The sequence below is a fragment of the Canis lupus genome, chromosome 18, assembly GCF_048164855.1.
Source record: "Canis lupus baileyi chromosome 18, mCanLup2.hap1, whole genome shotgun sequence".
NCBI lineage: Eukaryota > Metazoa > Chordata > Mammalia > Carnivora > Canidae > Canis > Canis lupus.
The window spans coordinates 57,148,156-57,166,525 of NC_132855.1; the positions used below are offsets into that span (position 1 = coordinate 57,148,156).

The following is an 18,370-nucleotide window of genomic DNA, read 5'->3' on the forward strand; positions in this document are numbered from 1 at the left end:
CTCTGCCTCTCTTTCTCTCTCTCTGTGTGACTATCATAAATAAATAAATAAATTAATTAAAAAAAAAAAAGACAAGAGGGGGAATCCCTGGATGGCTCAGTGATTTGGCATCTGCCTTCGGCCCAGGGCGTGGCCCTGGAGTCTCAGGATCAAGTCCCACGTCCGGCTCCCTGCATGGAGCCTGCTTCTCCCTCTGCCTGTGTCTCTGCCTCCCTCTTTTTCTCTCTCTCTCGTGTGTATCTCATGAATAAATAAATAAAATCTTAAAAAAAAAAAGACAACAGCACATCTTCTGAGCCTCATCCCCAGAGATAATTACGGCCTGTTATGTGCTAAGTATTTTATGTGTTTTTTTCTTTTTCATTCTCATTAATTCTAGGATGTAGATTGTGTTATTAGTTCACAGATGAGGGAAACAAGGCTTAGTGAGATGAAGTAACCTGTGAAGGTCCTATAGCTAGTGAGTTGTAGAGCCGATTTCTTTTCTTTTCGTTTTTTTTTTTTTTTTTAAAGATTTTATTTATTTATTCATGCGAGATACAGAGAGAGAGAGAGGCAGAGAGACAGAAGCAGGTTTCACACAGGAAGCCCGATGCGGGACTTGATTCCTGGACTCTGGGATCATGCCCTGAGCCAAAGGCAGACAATCAACTGCTGAGCCACCAAGGCATCCCTAGAGCCAATTTCAAACATAAATTTCCTGCATTTTCATATCACCCTCTTGTTTTGCATTTCTAAGGTGGGGCACATTAATCTTTATCTTAAAGTAGTTCTTGAGGTTATTCTAACTTGCAGACCAGTCTTTCCCAAATTTGAGCCTAAACTAAGAAGAAAACGGTATGTATTAGTTGGGAGAAAATACAGTATTGTGGTCAGAGTGGAGGGTTTAGAGTTGGAGACTGATCATGGAGATGGTAAAGGAGCAAGACTGTTGAATTGAAACATCTTTGAAATTGAGGAGACTGAGAAAGGCCCTATAATGATAAAAGGTAGTCATTAACATAGTGTGATGAAACATCCCTGTCTTCATACAGAGTAAGGCTGAACCAGAATCTGAAGTTTCACTTTGTAATGGTGTTAAGAACATCATTGAGCTTGGTAGTCAAGTTTGGGAAAAAGTGATAGAAGTAGAATGAACTTTAAAATATGTTTGAATGAAGTGGGCAGAGAATGTATTGAGATAGAAACGTACTTTGGGGTGTTGAGACCACATTCGTGTCCTACCCCAGCATAGTTTCTTTTGTCTTCTGTTTTCTATGAGTGAGTTAAAAATAACCATCAAAATAATATAGGGTCTAAAATATAAGGAGGAAGAACCAACAAAGTTTAAAGAAGTGGAAAAATCAGTGGCTTTTAAAGTCAGAGATTTTAGTGCTTTTTTTCAGAAACTAATAGAACAGCTGGACAGACAGCATAAGACGTGAACAACAGGATTAAGTGTTTTACAGGAAACTGACATATAAAGTAAACTGCTCCGCACCACAGGGACAGAGATTACTGCACAGTGACGTGTTTGGCCACAGATTGGATCATGAAGTAAGATGTTCTCTGGCCACAACAGCATTAAACAACAGGAGGAAAATTGGAATCTTCTCTAATATTTGGAAATAAAAGTTAACCTCCAAATACACCAGGGGTGAAAGGAAAAAGACCTAGAATCAACCATGTCACTTTGCACCCTAGGAGCCAAAAAAGAATAAAAAGAAAAAGAAAAAGAACCCAAAGCAAGCAGAGGTAGGAAATGATAAAGTTTAAAAGGAACATCAATGAAATAAAAATCAGAAGAAGAATTGAAAAAAAGTAATGAAACTTGAAAGTGGATTCTTTGAAAAGATCAAAACTGATAAATCTTTAGCTAGACTGATGAATTAAACAGCAAGATTTAAAAAGATACCAAAATTAGGGCTGAAAGAAGAGGCATTACCACACACCTTGAAGAAATTTAAAAAATTTATATGGGAATATTATGAACAACTTTATGCCAACAATTTAGACAACTTAAATGAAATGGAGAAATCTTAGAATGACACAAAATACCAAAACTGATTCAAGAAGTAGGAAATCTGAATTGTCCTCTAACAAATTAGTAATTAAAAATTTTCCTAAAAACCAAAAACAGAAACATCCATTGGTGAGAACAAAGTGATGGTTGTCAAAGGGAGCAGGGCTGGGGGGCTGGGCAAATGGGTGAAGGGGTGTGGGAGTTAAAGGAAAAACACGTTTCCTGCAGATACAAAAGCCACACCCATGTGCTGTCAAACATTTAAAGAAGAAATAATACCAATCCTCTGCAAACTCATTTAGAACCTAGAGATATGAAGGAACATTTTCCAACACATTCTGTGAGGCTAGTATCAGCTAGTATCATTCTAGTATCAGGCTAGTATTAGCCTGATAAAAAGGGAAAGGTCTCACAGGAGAGTATGGAGCAGTATCCCTCGTGAACCATAGATGCAAAATTCTAGAAGAAAATACTAATATATTGGATCTGTCAACATAAAACTGTACTAGGCACCGTGATTAAGTGGAATTTATTTAAAAAATCAGTGTAATATACAATTATTAATAGAGTAAGGGGTCAGAGCGTCTTAATCATCCCAGTAGACACAGGAAAGCACTTGACACCCAATGATGATTAAAAAACAAAAACCTTTGGCCAACAAGGCCTAGAAAGGAACTTTCTCAACCTGACAAAAAGCTCAATGTAAAGGCTGCAGTTAACATCATAAGGGGAATTTGAGGTGTCAGAAGGTTCTAGAATGATTGTGATGCTGATTACACTGTATACATTTACTTAAAAGTCAATAAACCCCCACTACAATGGGTGAATTTCATGGTACAGATACTATACCTCAACAAAATACTGTGGAATAAAATTGCATTACAAATATTCAAGGGTACATGTCCTTCAAAGTGTCCTACAGAGACCATATAGAAATATACTTAATAGTCCTAATGCAAGTTAATTAATGTGTAAATCACAGAAATTTCATCAACATTATTTCCCCTTTCATAATTATGCATTTGAGGGTACACATGAATGTGAATAATCCTATGCTTCACAAGGGAGTATATTTCAAACCAAATTTATTGTCTATATGAAACAGACTCTTCCTGAATTCCTAGTTATTATTCATTGAACCATAGGATTTTCCTTCCTCAGATGAGCAATCTTTATTTCTCCCCCTCTTTCCTTTGCCGAATAACTGGTTAAAAGCTTTTTTTAAAGATTTTATTTATTTATTCATGAGAGACGGAGCAAGAGAGAAAGAGAGAGGCGCAGAGACACAGGCAGAGGGCAGGCTCCATGCAGGGAGCCCAACGTGGGACTTGATTCCGGGTCTCCAGGATCACGCCCTGGGCCGAAGGTGGTGCCAAACCGCTGAGCCACCTGGGCTGCCCTTAAATTTTGTTCATTTTTCCCCCTCTGCATTGACTCTCAGAGGTATTCTTAATTGTACAATCTCAGTCGCACTACTTCAGGTAGCCTCTTTTTTCTTTTTTTTTTTAAAGGTCTATTTGTTGGAAAGAGAGAGCAAGCAGAGGGAGAGGCAGAGGGAGAGGGAGAGAGAAACTTCAGCAGACTTGGGCTTGATCTAAGTACCCTGAGATCATGACCTGAGCGGAAAGGAAGAGTCAGATGCTTAACTGACTACACTACCGAAGGTCCCCTCTCTTGCTTTTGCTTTTGCTTTTGCTTTTTTCTTTTCTTTTTCTTTTTAAAAACTATTTTGGTGGATTTTCTCTTTCTGTGTTATTTTCTTAATCATTCATTTTGCCCCCAATCCCACTCCCTTCTAATTTTTTATTTCATATGCTGCTAGATTAATTTCTGTATCACCACTTTACTTAACAATTCAAAACCTTCTGTCTGTGTCTTGTATTCGCTTCTATCATATGTGAGCCTGATGTTAAAAGGTCCTAGGATGTTTGTCCATTTACCAACTTTCTAGGTCTACTCTCAGTCTTCATTTTGCTCTTACCTGGACTATTTGCTCTTTACTGAAGATACTCTGAATTTCCCTAGCACCATTTCTCAATTTCATCTGTTCCTTCTTCTCTTGTGGCTTTCAGCCTTTTACACATTTTAAGATTATATTTATGTCTTACATGTCCCACGATCTTGAAACCTTGTTTCACTGTTACAGTTAGGATTAGTTTGGTCCTTTGATAAGTGCTCATAGTGCCTTCTTAGTCCTGATGCTTACCACTTTCCCTTCTATTGTAGTCATTCATATGTGTGTCTATCACTAGATAAGCATTTGAGGGGAAGGAATTGATTGATTGATTTGGCTTTTAATTCTTTAAAAAAAAATCTTAACACTTTAAAATTTGTACTTACATGTATAGTAAAATTCATTCCTTTTGGTGGTAAGGAAGGATTTGTTTTTGAGTCTTGTTTTTATATCCAGCACAATACTTTGCATATTTTAGGTTTTAAATAAATATGTTTAATTAAATAATGAAAACTTTTTTGGAAGCTATTAACTGGGTTTTTTTTTTTTTTTTTTTTTTGTTAAGAACACATCTGTTGGGGTTGGTGGGGAGCTAAACATGATCTAGGTTTTCCTAATCAGATACTTGGTACAAGACCAGAAAATACATGTGTGCTCATTGAATTTTTTGGTTTGTTTTACTTTAAATACTAAAGAACTATTCACAAGATCATACTAATAGCTGTTTTAATTACACAGTTGCCGTTGATAATGAGTATAATTAAGCAGGCAGCCATTCCATTTTCAAAACGACTGTTTATTTTTTCTTTTAGTTTCCTTACTGCAGAATATTTTAGTCCTTATACAATGGGGAAATGAAAGTGCTACATTGAAAAAATAATTTTTTCTGTTTTCTTTTTGTCATGAACATTTCATTCATTAGCACTTACATGGGGGAGATCTGGTAGTTTTTAGTAATTTTAAATGATCTTAATCTTGAAAATATTACTTCGTTTTCTGCTTTTAATATTTTCTGGAATCAAGGTAATAGTTTGAAGGGCATATTACACTGATCTTGCTCCTCTCCCTTCTTTGGATTTCTCTTCTCAGATTTTGGATGTTCTGGTATCCCTGGACCTAGCCTTTTCTCGTCCATCCACTAAGACTATAATTTCTGCTTGGGTTCTACCCTTGTTCCATGGAAAGTAGGAAGTTCCCTCTTGGAAGAAGCCAGAGGGCCTCAAATAGTGTGCTTTGCTTCTTTCAGGGATCTTCTCTACCAGTTTCTGCCTAATTTGGTTTCTCTCCAATAGCCTTCAAATTTTTTTTTTAGTCTGAATTTTTAGCTTTTATAAATATTATCAGTATAAGGGTTAATCCAATGGAAGCTACTTAGCTGTACCTGGAATGAAAACTCCTGGATTTTCTATTTCTATTTCTATTTCTATTATTTCTATTTCTATTTCTATTTCTATTTCTATTCTAATTATTTACTATTTGAAAAGTAAATAATTAAAAATTATGATATTTAATATAGTCACATTCAAGATATTGCTCAGGAGAAGTAGAGTCTTCATTCATGCTGGGAGCTCATAGTGATTTTTTTTTTCACCTTACTATTGCTCCTGTCATAAGCAATCTAATTTTCAGATTCATCACATGGGACAGTACAGTATGGCCTTGCTGTGAAGTCATGGAACATTTGAAGTTAGTAGTGAGGAGAATTTTGTTTCTTAGTTGTACAGATTGAAATCTGTATAAACTGCTACTCTTATGATCATGAGATATCAGTGCTGTGCAAAATACAGTATTTGTGATATAAATGTCACTAGATGCATTTAGTGTATATTTATTTATCCATAGGTATCTTGATGAAGAAACAAAAACCGATTTAAGCTATCATAAGAAAAAAATGAGGAAAATATATTAAAAGCCAAAAGGATATATTGTGGAACCAAAGAGTCGAAATTTTAAGAGATTATTAGCAACTGGACTTGAGACCTGTAAATTATGGGAATCTTACGTTGCAACCTTTAAATCTCTCTCCCGTGGGTCTCCTGTTTCTATCTGGTCATCTAGTTCATTTTTAAAATTCTCTCTCTGCAGATTAGCTTTCTTTGGTTTTTCATCCACATGGTACAAGATGGTTGCCCTAAAGAACTTACATCTCTTCACCGCCATTGATCGGCAGAGACTGTATCCCACTAACGCATCCTGGGAAAGAGTACCTGATGGCCTAATTGGGGGTTGGCCGTCTCCGTGGTGGTATAGGCTCTGACCGAGAGGGTGGAGTTCTAGGGTTATAGGTATGGCTACCAGAGTCCACTGCATAGTTGGGGAACAATTTTTAAATGAAATAAGGATTTTATAAGCTGGGAAGCTATTGAAAGGGATTCACCATATTAAGTACCTAGAAGGATCTGGATATTTCTACTTAGATTAATATAGAAGCTGAAGACAGGAGATATGTTCACTGTAAGCTGGTAAATTCCATATATATTTTTAGGAAACTCTGAGTGTATGACATAAGCAGCCACAGCAATATTTTAAATAAAGAGGGTTGAATGGTAAATGAGGGATTCATTCAGAATGATGTTGCCAATTCTAGGCAGGTTCTAAATTTCAAAATCTTGGCCCTGCTTTGTGTGAGTTTTCTGACTAACATCTTAGCAACTGCTAATCAAATATTATAGCAGAAGAGATGCCTGACCACCTCAATTTATATGTTCCTTAAACATTATATTTCTTGGCTTCTACCACAGAACCATCCAACATACCAAGTACTCAAAATATATAGTGGATCATAGTATCACTGGGACATAAAGATCCTCTGGTACCACTGGGGTGTATAGATGTTCTGGTGCTATGCAGCCATGTTTTTATAATTCTTGTCTTTGGTTTTACAAATTAGTGCCTTTGAAGTTCAACTAAAAAAAATACCCATCAACTTTGACTTTTATTTTTGGAATACTTGATCAATAAGAAATAGCAATTCTCTGTACCTAAAAAGAAAAAAGATACGAAGGAATTTAGAGTCAGCAAGAACATGGGATAACCTTCTGTAAATTTTCTATGGGCAGGATATGTTTGCTATCATATGTAAGGTCTCTTCAATCCAGAACTCCAGTCTTGGGGTGATTTTCCCCAAGCAAAAAACAACCTGTGTAGCTTATTTCCTTTAATAAAAATGTAAATTTGAACTCAAAGGTAATGGTTTAGGATGTTTATGTACAATTTAGAAGATGCAGTACATTATCCACAATGATGTGGAATAGCCAAAAAATTACATGGTTGTATTTTAATAACAGTGTCTGATGTTTGTATCAAGATTTGGTAGTAGAAGATGTAGTCTAATTCAAATAAATTTAAAGCATCTTAGAAAAAGGAGCTTTTTTCATTCTTTGAGATATTTAAAAAGCACTTTTTTCCAATTTGGTATCAAAATAAAACTTTACCTGTTTTAATACAGTATTTTCCAGCTGGTGGTAAATGATATTAGGGAAAAGAGGTAAAATCAGTGAAAGAAACAAACATGGCAAAGCCTGTAGCTAAAATCATATCTATCCCTTTTTTTTTTGACGATTTTATTTGTTTATGAGACACACACACACACACACACACACAGAGGCAGAGACACAGGCAGAGGGAGAAGCAGGCTCCATGCAGGGAGCCTGATGTGGGACTCGATCCTGGGTCTCCAGGATCAGTCCCTGGGCCGAAGGTGGCACTAAACTGCTGAGCCACCCGAGCTGCCCTTATATCTATCCCTTTTTAATTTTACTTGTAGATTTTTGTATTGAGTTATTTACAGGGCTCCATTCTGTTTTGGAGACTGTTTCTAATAATGTGTATTAAAAACATGCATCAAGGTTTCTTACTACATTTTGTAAAATTCACTCTGAACAGTTTGTGTGTGTGTGTGTGTGTGTGTGTGTGTGTGTGTATGATTTTCTGGCATGTTTCATGGCCCTGTGCTGGAAATAAAAAACTATAAAAGTTGGGGTAGTCAGGTGTCTTTTTCTTAAATGATAAGTCATAGTATCACAAAGTTTTTGATGAACACTTATTGAATGAGGTGTCAAATGGGTACTGTTGGAGCCCAGAAAGGGGACAGCTGATCTAGAGTGTCCTGGCAAGGAGTCATTGGAGAGAAGACGTTGAATCTGTTTTTGGGAAGGGTATCGAGGAAAGAGGGTAGTCTAAGTTAGGCATTCCAAAAATGAGAGGGCCCAGGCATGTGTGTATATTGAGGGGAGAGTTAAGTAGTTGATTCTGATTGAGTGCTGGGCTCATATTGAGGAGACTAAGCTATGATTGGGAGTAGATACTGAGGTCAGATCGCTGTAGATGACAAAATAACTAGCCTTAAGATGATGTTGACAACGGTGTTTTAGGAAAACTACTCTGTTTGCGTGGTGTATGGGAGGGCCCAGAAGGAGAAGAGAGGAGGGGCAGACAATAAGAGAAACTGCATGAGTTGAACTGAGTTGATAGCTGTCAGATGGATGCGGAGGGGCAAACTACTAGGGAGTTGAGAAAGCATTCCAAATGCCCCAGGGCACTTACTCCAGCCTGGGTACAAAGGTGAGAGAATGTACCCAAAAACCGTTCTGAAATTTTAAACCTAGAGGCCAGTGAGAATAAGAAACTATGCACAGAAAGAAGACAGAAGGAATTAACCATTTTATGGGAAAAGGATTTAGGTCTTAGAGTTTAGGGTTGATTTTTAGCAGAGAAATGTCTGAGTATGTCAAGTGTGCCGTCACATAGGTGGGACTGGAGCATGGGAGAGAGATTGGAACTAAACTATATCATGGTAGCAGAAATACGTGTGATGGCTGCTTTGTGAGTTTGGAACCTAAGGACAAAAGGGAAAGAAAAGATTATAGAGAATCAGGACCAAAGCAAGATTTTGTTTAAGAATGTTGAAATAGGGATCCCTGGGTGGCGCAGCGGTTTGGCGCCTGCCTTTGGCCCAGGGCGCGATCCTGGAGACCCGGGATCGAATCCCACATCGGGCTCCCGGTGCATGGAGCCTGCTTCTCCCTCTGCCTGTGTCTCTGCGCCCCCCTCTCTCTCTGTGACTATCATAAATACATAAAAAAAAAAATTAAGAATGTTGAAATAGGGGATCCTTGGGTGGCTCAGCAGTTCAGCACCTGCCTTTGGCCCAGGGCGTGATCCTGGAGTCCCGGGATCGAGTTCCGTGTCAGGCTCCCATCATGGAGCCTGCTTCTCCTTCCGCCTGTGTCTCTGCCTCTCTCTCTCTATGTCTATCATGAACAAATAAATGAAATCTTAAAAAAAAAAAAAAAAAAAAAGAAGGTAGAAATAGTATGTGTTTGTCGAAATAAGGGGAGAAGCCAGTGTATAAGAATAGATAACAAAGTAAAAGGTATAGATCATAAAGTGAGTGGTGATATTTAAGAGGACTTTACTGACATGGAGAAAAAGAACAATGATGTTGAAAATTCCTGAGTTTGAAGGATGCTCATCAGGTAGGCCCTGGTCAGTCAGTATTTTATTGTACAAGGCCAACTGTTGAGTTCTAGGACAAGAAGTACCTCAAAAGAATTACTGGTTTGGTGTATCTTCATGCTTTGGTATATTTCTGGCATAGTGATTGGTGTTAAAACCAACACTTGAGTGAAATAAGTACCTTTGCAGGTGTCTTGCTGTGTCATATCAATTTAAAATTCTGTTCTGGTTTGTAGCCTTCTTTTGATCACAAATTCCCACAAACCTTATTAGCATCAGTGCCAGATCTGCCAAGTAATTGAGTGCCAAATCTACAAAGTCATCAAGTCCTTCAGTTGAATTGTTACTAAAGTCAAGACCCAATTTAATATTCTCCTTGACTCTTGGGCAGTTTGGATGATTTATTAACAGAGATAGTATTTGTCAATATATTACCTTATAACTGTGCTGCATAATATTCTAGTAGCCTCGTAAACATATAAAAAAACTGACCGATCTGTTAACATGTTTTATAGTTTCCCAGTGAAATCTCCTTTGTACAGAAAATTAAATAAGTCTATTTACTGCTTCCCATCGCCATTCTTGTTGGCAGTTTTTATGCTTTAAGTAAGAGTAGATTGTTGTGGAATGAGCCAGGCTCTGGAGTCCTCTACATCAGGCCTGATCTTTTGTTCTGTAATTATAAGACCTTTTTTTCTTCTTTTTTTCATAAGACCACATAGTTTCACAGCAAAATTGAGGGAGGAAGATACAGAGATTTCCCATTAATCCCATGCATACAGGCTAGTTTCTTAATGCCTCTAAATCTCTGTTTCTTCATCTCTAACATATAGGTAGTAACTCTATTTTCATAGATTGGAGGATCGAGTTAAGATCATTTTCAAGGGCAGCCCCGGTGGCTCAGCAGTTTAGTGCTGCCTTCGGCCCAGGATGTGATGCTGGAGACATGGGATCAAGTCCCATGTCGGGCTCCCTGCATGGAGCCTGCTTCTCCATCTGCCTATGTCTCTGCCTCTCTCTCTCTCTCTCTCTCTCTCTCTCCCTCCCTCCCTCCCTCTTTCTCTCTCTCTCTTTCTCTCTGTCTCTCATGAATAAATAAATAAAATCTTTTTTTTTAAAAAAAGATCATTTTGTAAAGATGTCTGATTTTTTTTAATTTTTATTTATTTATGATAGTCACAGAGAGAGAGAGAGAGAGAGAGAGAGAGAGAGAGAGGCGAGACACAGGCAGAGGGAGAAGCAGGCTCCATGCACCGGGAGCCTGACGTGGAATTTGATCCCGGGTCTCCAGGATCGCGCCCTGGGCCAAAGGCAGGCGCCAAACCGCTGCGCCACCCAGGGATCCCCAAAGATGTCTGATGTTTGATAAATATTTAGTAATGCATATGGTGCTCATAACAGACATAATTGTCTTTAATTGGGATAACATCATGCTCACAGAGTGCTTCATAAATGCTTTCTGATGATAACGTTTAGTATGGTCCTCAAATCTTTATTGAATAAATTAGCGAATGAATGAATTACATACCTTGAGGACAGGAAGGAATACTTATTGGAACCTGAGTCTCTACAAAGCTTTTATTTCAGTCATGGGTAGAATTGCTTGCTTACATGTGCTATAACACTTGGTTATCTTAAAAATTTAAATGTGGCAAGTGATTACAAAAATGAATTGATATACTTTAATCCCATGTTAGATATTCTTAGGAACCATGGTGATTTCTCTTGCAGATCTGCTACTTTCTTTCACAACAGTAGGAACTTTTTAGAGCAGTTGTCTTAGAAATTCAACAGCTGGGGGCACCTGGGTAGCTCAGTCAGTTAAGCATCTGACTTTTGATTTGGCTTAGGTCGTGATCTCAGGGTCATGAGATCAAGCCCTGCGTTGGGTTTCACATTCAGCTGAGAGTCTGCCTGAGATTCTCTCCCTCTCCCTCTGCCCCAACCCCTGCTCCCATGCTTGCTCTTTGTCTCTCTGCCTAAGTAAATAAAATGAATGAATGAATGAATAGATAAATAAATAAATAAATAAATAAATAAATAAATAAATAAATAAATAAAATAAATAAATCTTAAGGGAAAAAAAAACAACAACTGATTCTAGACCAAGCCCCACCCTCTGAGACTGTAAAGTGGGGTGATTTTGTAAGCATTACCCATTGGCTGTAGTGATTTTAAAAAGCTTGCTTTGAAGCTATCAAGATGAGTAGTGGCCCTAGAAATTATGTGTAGGTAAGCACCTCTTCGCCTCCTTTAGCAAGTTTGTTAGAGTTACTTAATCCCCTTTGCTATAGAGTGAGGGGTATGACATGGGCTCCAGAGTGAGTCCCCAGGGTTCATTCTGCAACCCTTAAGCCACTTCCTTATCTGCAATCTGAGAATTCACTTGATCAAATGTTGTGCTTTAAATAAATAAATACATCTAATTTAGCCTCTTGCCTATAACATAATAAGCCCTCAGTAAATATTATGGCCTTTGCAATTACGAGGATTATAAATATTGATTAACTCACTTGGCACAGTACCTGGCACATAGCGGACCGTTACTAAAAATGTCCCCCATTATCCCCATATTCAAATGCCCAACACATCCTACTCTCAGTTTTAGGTATAGATAGCAAATAGATGACTTTCTGGCTCTAATGAATCTTTTCTCAGATCTGCAACTAGAAATATAAATAGCGAGGTTAATATACTTCTGAATGTCAAGGATGAGTTTTTAAAATTAGGTTTCATCACTTTAAATTGCTTTTCTTAGTAGCACATCATAAATGTGTGTATTAAACTGCTTATCTGATTGTACAGATGCTGTTGACTGAGTACTTGGATATGAAAAATACTCGTACGGCCTCTGAACCATCAGCTCAACTAAGTTATGCCAGCACTGGACGAGATTTTGCAGCCTTTTTTGCCAAGAAGAAACCTCAAAGGCCAAAAAATTCTCTTTTTAAGTAAGTATCTCCCCACTGGTAAGATAGCAGGTGTCAAGAAGTGTTTGATCCAAGTAGGATGGCTTTCTATTTTATTGGCAGCCAGTACATCACCCAGTTAAAGCTAATTTGAAATAATTTATAGGAAGTAAATACATTTTTAAAATTTTATATACATTTGTTTTATAAGGGAAAATGGCTATTTTGGAATATGGTTAGTGGACTATCTAGGATTTCTAATAAAAATTTTTGGAATTTATTTTGTGGCATTTTATATAAAATGAAGGGAATGAATCTTGCCAGTTGTTTCTGGGGACTTTTATATGAAATGAAATATGTCAGCTTTTGGGAAAAAAAAAAACAAAAACGAAGTGCCAAAAAATAACTTTAAAGTTTACACAAATCTCCTTAGCTAAGTAGCATTGGATTTTATTTGGTTTAATACAGGAACAGTCCAGGAATTCTTTTTTTCTAATTACTATCCTAGTTGATGCCACCAGTCCATGTTCTTAGTGTATGTCATTTGGTAACAGCTAATAGTTGATATTATTTACATTAATTGTAACAACAGCAATAGCTACCACTTGAGTGCTTACTGTGGTAAAAGCATAGTAAGATACTGTGGGAAATGAGTATCTCAAAATAATCCCAAACATAATTTAATTCAGATTATGTCAAATTTCGGCAGCAGGAGTAGTGGCTAACACCGAATCCTTGCTAAGTACTAGCGAAAACATGATGCCATTTTCATGGATTATCTCTTTTACTCTTTACAATATTATGGGTTGGGTTTTTTTTTTTTTTTTAATTTTTATTTATTTATGATAGTCACAGAGAGGGAGAGAGAGAGGCAGAGACACAGGCAGAGGGAGAAGCAGGCTCCATGCACCGGGAGCCCGATGTGGGATTCGATCCTGGGTCTCCAGGATCGCGCCCTGGGCCAAAGGCAGGCGCCAAACTGCTGAGCCACCCAGGGATACCCTGGGTTGGGGTTTTATTCTTAATCCTTTTTTTGCACATAAAAACTTGAGATATGAGTGAGGTTAAGCAGTTTAGGTAAATTCACATAGCTAGGAATTGGTAGAAGCAGGATTTCAATCTTGGCAGGTCTGTGTGTTCTTCTGAGGAGTTGGGAAATAACGGGTTAAGAAGTTGTACCTGTAAATCTAAGCATAGAAAGGGACTACAGAAGTATTATTTCTGTATTTTGAATTCATTATTTTTGAATAGTTGAAGCTCCAGTGTCTTTTATTGATTCACCTTTGAGATTTGTTTCTATCATAGATTCATAGAGTTCTTAATCGTTATGGAAAATTTCAGCAGTGCATTCATCTTGTGGTGTAAAGAAGAGGGGAGTGAATGTGCCTGCATTGTAATAAAATGCCTTCTGTGCATTGAATGCTTTCTTATGTCTTACCATTTTGTGCAGAGGATAGACGCACTGTTAGTTAAGATGCTTTCGTCTACAGGTAACACAGGACACCACACAGGGGAAGGTTCTTACCTCACATGGGAAGGAGGAACGTGGAAGAGTCCATAATTCAACAGTGTGGGATCCTCAGGGACCCAACCCTTTCATTTCCCTGCCATTTGGTCCCACTCTAGGATAATGGTGATGCTGAGGAAGGGGTATGATTCTTCCTGCAACTTTCGTTTTCTTGAAATTAATAGACTATTTTTTTGAAGATTTATTTATTTATTCATGAAAGACACACACACAGAGAGAGGGAGACATATAGGCAGAGGGAGAAGCAGGCTCCATGTTGGGAGCCCGGTGTAGGACTTGATCCCAGGACCCTAGGATCACACCCTGAGCTGAAAGCAGATGTTTGGTCACTGAGCCGCCCAGGTGTCCCTAATAGACTATTTTTTTATGCCACTTTTCAGTTTACAGAAAAATCAAGGAGACAGGCCAGAGTCCCCTTATGTCCTTCTTCCTCAGAATTTCCACTTATGTTAACATCTTGTATTCCTTGTCATGTGGTACGTTTGTTAGAACTGATGGACTGATACTGATACATCATTATTAACTAAAGTCCATTGTTTACCTCAGGGTTCACTCCGTGTGTGGTACATTCTTTGGGTCTTGATAAATGCACAATGTCATATATGCCCTATCACGTTATCATACAGAATATTTTTGCTGCCCCTAACATCCTGTTTTCCACCTATTCTTCCCTCTTTTCTCTACCCCCTGAACTCCTGATAATCACTCTCTATAGTTTATCTTTTCTAGAACGTCTTATGGTTGGAATCATACAGTATGTAGCTTCTTTTCAGACAAGCTTCTTTCACTTAGCAATATGCATTTAAGATTCCTCATGTCTTTTTGTGGCTTGATAGCTCATCTCTTTGTATTGCTAAATAATATTCCATTGTGTATATGTACCTTGGTTTTTTCCATTCAGCCGTTGAAAGACATCTTGGTTGCTTCCAATTTCTGGCCATTGTGAATAAAGCTGCACTAAACGTGCAGGTGTTTGTGTAAATGTAAGGTTTCTGTTCATTTGGGTAAATACTTAAGAGAATGAATGATTCCTGGATCCTATGGTAAGATTATGTTTAGCTTTGTGAGACACTGCCACACTCTCTTACAAAGTGGCTGTTCCATTTCAGATCTTTCTAAAATTAATAATTGTTACCTATTTATTCATCTTTTCCGTCAGTGACAGAGCCCCTCTGCAAGTTTGCATCAGGTTTTAGGATTGGGTCTTAACGTCCATTCCTAAAGTAGTCCCTGCCAGTAGTCCTGGCAGACCACGGTGATTGTCTCAAACAGTCAGGGGTCATCTCTGCTGGTAGTCTTGGGCTGGAGAGGAACCACTTTTCCTGAGCACACAGCTGTTTGAAGAGGGAGCAGAGAAGCCGAATGCCCCATGGAATGAGGGCTCTGCCAGCAAACAGGGAAGATAGTGGAAGGAAGAAAGGGATCAACTAGGATGGCCTCAGATGCTGCCTAATCCTTAGGCCTCTGCTTTCCGCTTGCTGTGTGGCATGCTTTCTCTTTCTCTCTCTCTCTTCCTACCTCAACTCACTGTTGTAAATCTAGGTGTATCGCAGAAAGCAGGTTTCAGGGTGTTGAGATTTCATGCTCTCAACCATCACCCTTAACTTTCAGCCTCAGACCACATAGACATTTTAACACATTTAGCCAGTCCTGAAATTGTGGTATTGAAAAACATATAAATGATTAGGACTGAATAAATGAACTTAAGTAATTGTTAAACATTTGTCAGTATTGCATAGTAATAAAAACTCACCACCCACACAGAATTAGACTACTCTTACAGATTTGCCTGCTTCTAGTCTTGGTTCTACTGTTAATGAACCATGCGAGCCAGGTCTCCTGTTGTAGTGAGCCTCTGTCCTTTGGCTATAAAATAAGGAGGTGAGACAGTATCATCTCTAGTGCCTCTTTTACCATAAAATTATAGCAATCTACGAGTTGTGGCAAACATACAGAGGGTTCCTGAGTAGCAAAAATACATCAGGTCATAAAGGATTAAGATTTGAGTGAGCTATAATCTGTTTTTATGACATCCGTGAAGGACTTTATTACTCTTCTTAATTGCCCCTAGCAAGGCTAATTAAGTGTGTTTTAAGTTCTCTCGTATTGTCTAATGTGTGCCTCTCTATTCTTTGCTCAAGAGTTTATTTCTTTTTCCCTTGCCATTTCTGATCAATAGCTGTCAGCATGCTTTTTGGAGGTCAGCGGCTTCTTTCCTGTACTTGACTGGCAGGTGGCACTTTTGAAGGACTACACACTTCGCCTTCCTCCTGGCTGTGGGGGCTCTCTCAGTTCTTGGCAGGGTGCAGAGAGAGGATCAAGCAACCCAAGTGTTTCCCTCGGACAGACATTCATCTTCCTTGTCAAAGAATGGATAAAGAAGGCATAATTAAGAGAGTGGTGGCATTCCTTTTTTGTTGCCAGAAACCTATGCCATTATTACTGTTGCTCTTCCATGATGTTGCTGTTTACCACTTAGTGGCAATCATTCTTTGGAGGATTCCTCCTGTCAGCCTGTTCCTCTGTCTTTGAAAATACAGCTCTGAAATGAAATTTCTTAACGCGTCAAAGGGTTTACTTTTGACACAGTCTTCAATCTACCTGTTTTCTCCCCCTTAAACAGTCAGGGGTCATCATTCAGAGAAGCTGAATGCCCCTTAAGTTTCTCTTAAGACTGATTTTTTTCTTTTGTTTTTTTCATTCTTGAGTCATTGTTTTGCCTTTAGAAACCTGTTCTGTGTCACGTGCCTTTCCTCCATGTTGCTGACCTCTGAAGTGATTCCTGGGGTGGTGTGAACACACACTTTGTCGCCTGATAGTTTTGAGAGTATTTCATGTTGTAGGTGGGCAGATCAGAAACCATTTAGAAACTCTATTGGTTCTGAGGACTCTTAAGGAGAGACTGCAGAGGCCTTGCTTGCATTGCTAGCATGCCTTTTGTACTGATTCTCTAACCAAGGGAGTTTGAGAAGCAAGATGTCTGCTCTGTGCAGCCAGTATTTCCATGGAGGCAGCTGGCAGTCTTTTGTGCCTTGTGAGCTGGGTAGTAGCACAATTAGGATGACTTTATGGGAATCCCTTATTGCGTGTGCATAGGAATCCTGGCAAAGAAGAAAGTGTGACAGATGAGAGTTATATCAGCTGAAATGAAGAAGGAGCAAATGATCCAAATGCCATTGTGGAGGAGCGTTAGCCAGGAATGTTGTTCATAAACCAAGGTCTGTGGCAGCCTGCTTTGGCCCTGTCACAGAGTAGCCAGAATGTTTGGGTCGTGGAACCCTGGGCTGCACCACACAGACTATAGTAGAATAGTTTTTTGGAATCCATGGCTGGACACTGCCTATTTGGTTACTGCCTCTTTGTTTACCCTGTATTTCGTTACAGGTTCGAATCCTCCTCCCATGCCATCAGCATGAGTGCCTATTTGCGAGAGCAGAGACGAGAGCTCTACAGTCGCAGTGGAGAACTTCAAGGTAGGTGATTGAACTTCTCTGGAAAAATTAGTTTCTGGAAGAAGATCTGAAGTGTTTGGCACCTATGAATTTGTGGCTTTCATTCACAGGATTCTTTCAACATAGCAAAGATTTAAAGACTTGATAATCTGTTTCTTCTCTTACGTACCAATGTCTGCTGCCAAGCAGCTATAACCATTGCTATGACCGCAGGATTTGTAGACCTGCTACCATTCAAGAGAGAACTCAACGTAAAAAGATAGTCGCTTCGTGCTTAATCTGGCACACGAGTCCAGTCACAGTCTAGGAGAATGCTCGTTTTCTGTGGCTGTCACTGTTAGACTTAGTTACTGCTTTCCATGCCTTCTGGAATGTAGCAAGAGTACCTAGGATTGGGGAAAGGGTAAATACAGCCTCTGTCATTATTTAAAAGGAGGAACGATGTCTCTAGGTAGGATGTTGTAATCAAGCTGGCTTTGATATACAGGATATTTGATATTCACACATGGTTACTAAAGAGTTGTAATCTGTAGAAGCAAATACTTGAGAAAATAAATTGTAAGCAAATTTAATTAAATTAAAAATCCGATAACATTTCCATCTGTGACAAGAAGGATGCTAATCATGGTAAATGCAATCAATTAAGAAAGATTTATGAAGTCCTGCTAAGTGTCTGTCATCCTAGGCACCGGAGGGGATGGAGGTTAGTAGAAGAAAAGAAAAGATAAAGCCTTAAGATCCAGCTATGAGAGTAAGGCATGAGTATCAGTAATAGTATCGGGAAGTCAGTGCTAACAGCTAAGTAGATGGTATGCATGAAAATGCTCGAGCCGTTGAGAGAAGGGAGTGATGATTTAAAGTATTTTAAAACTATGGGCTTCCTGCATGAAGGATGCCAAGGAACCCTTCCATGTTTGGGGATGCAGTAGAGGCACTCGAAATATTTTACAGTGAATGGCCTACACAATTAAATATTTAGTTTTTAAGATTCATCATGTTTCTACATCAAACTATTATTATGAAGTTACCAGCTTTTCTGGATTTAAGGGCCACCACCTAGCCATTTCT

General features: G+C 38.6%; 1 protein-coding gene across 11 annotated transcripts in view; it reads left to right on the forward strand.

The window, feature by feature from the left end:
• Positions 1-18,370, forward strand: part of EXOC4 (exocyst complex component 4) — a 746,933-nt gene that overhangs the window by 185,065 nt on the left and 543,498 nt on the right. For all 11 annotated transcript variants that reach the window (XM_072784617.1, XM_072784618.1, XM_072784619.1 and 8 more), the window contains exons 8-9: positions 12,219-12,364; positions 17,235-17,323. In XM_072784617.1, coding sequence (XP_072640718.1) covers positions 12,219-12,364; positions 17,235-17,323 — 235 coding nt within the window. The remainder of the gene's footprint in view (positions 1-12,218; positions 12,365-17,234; positions 17,324-18,370) is intronic.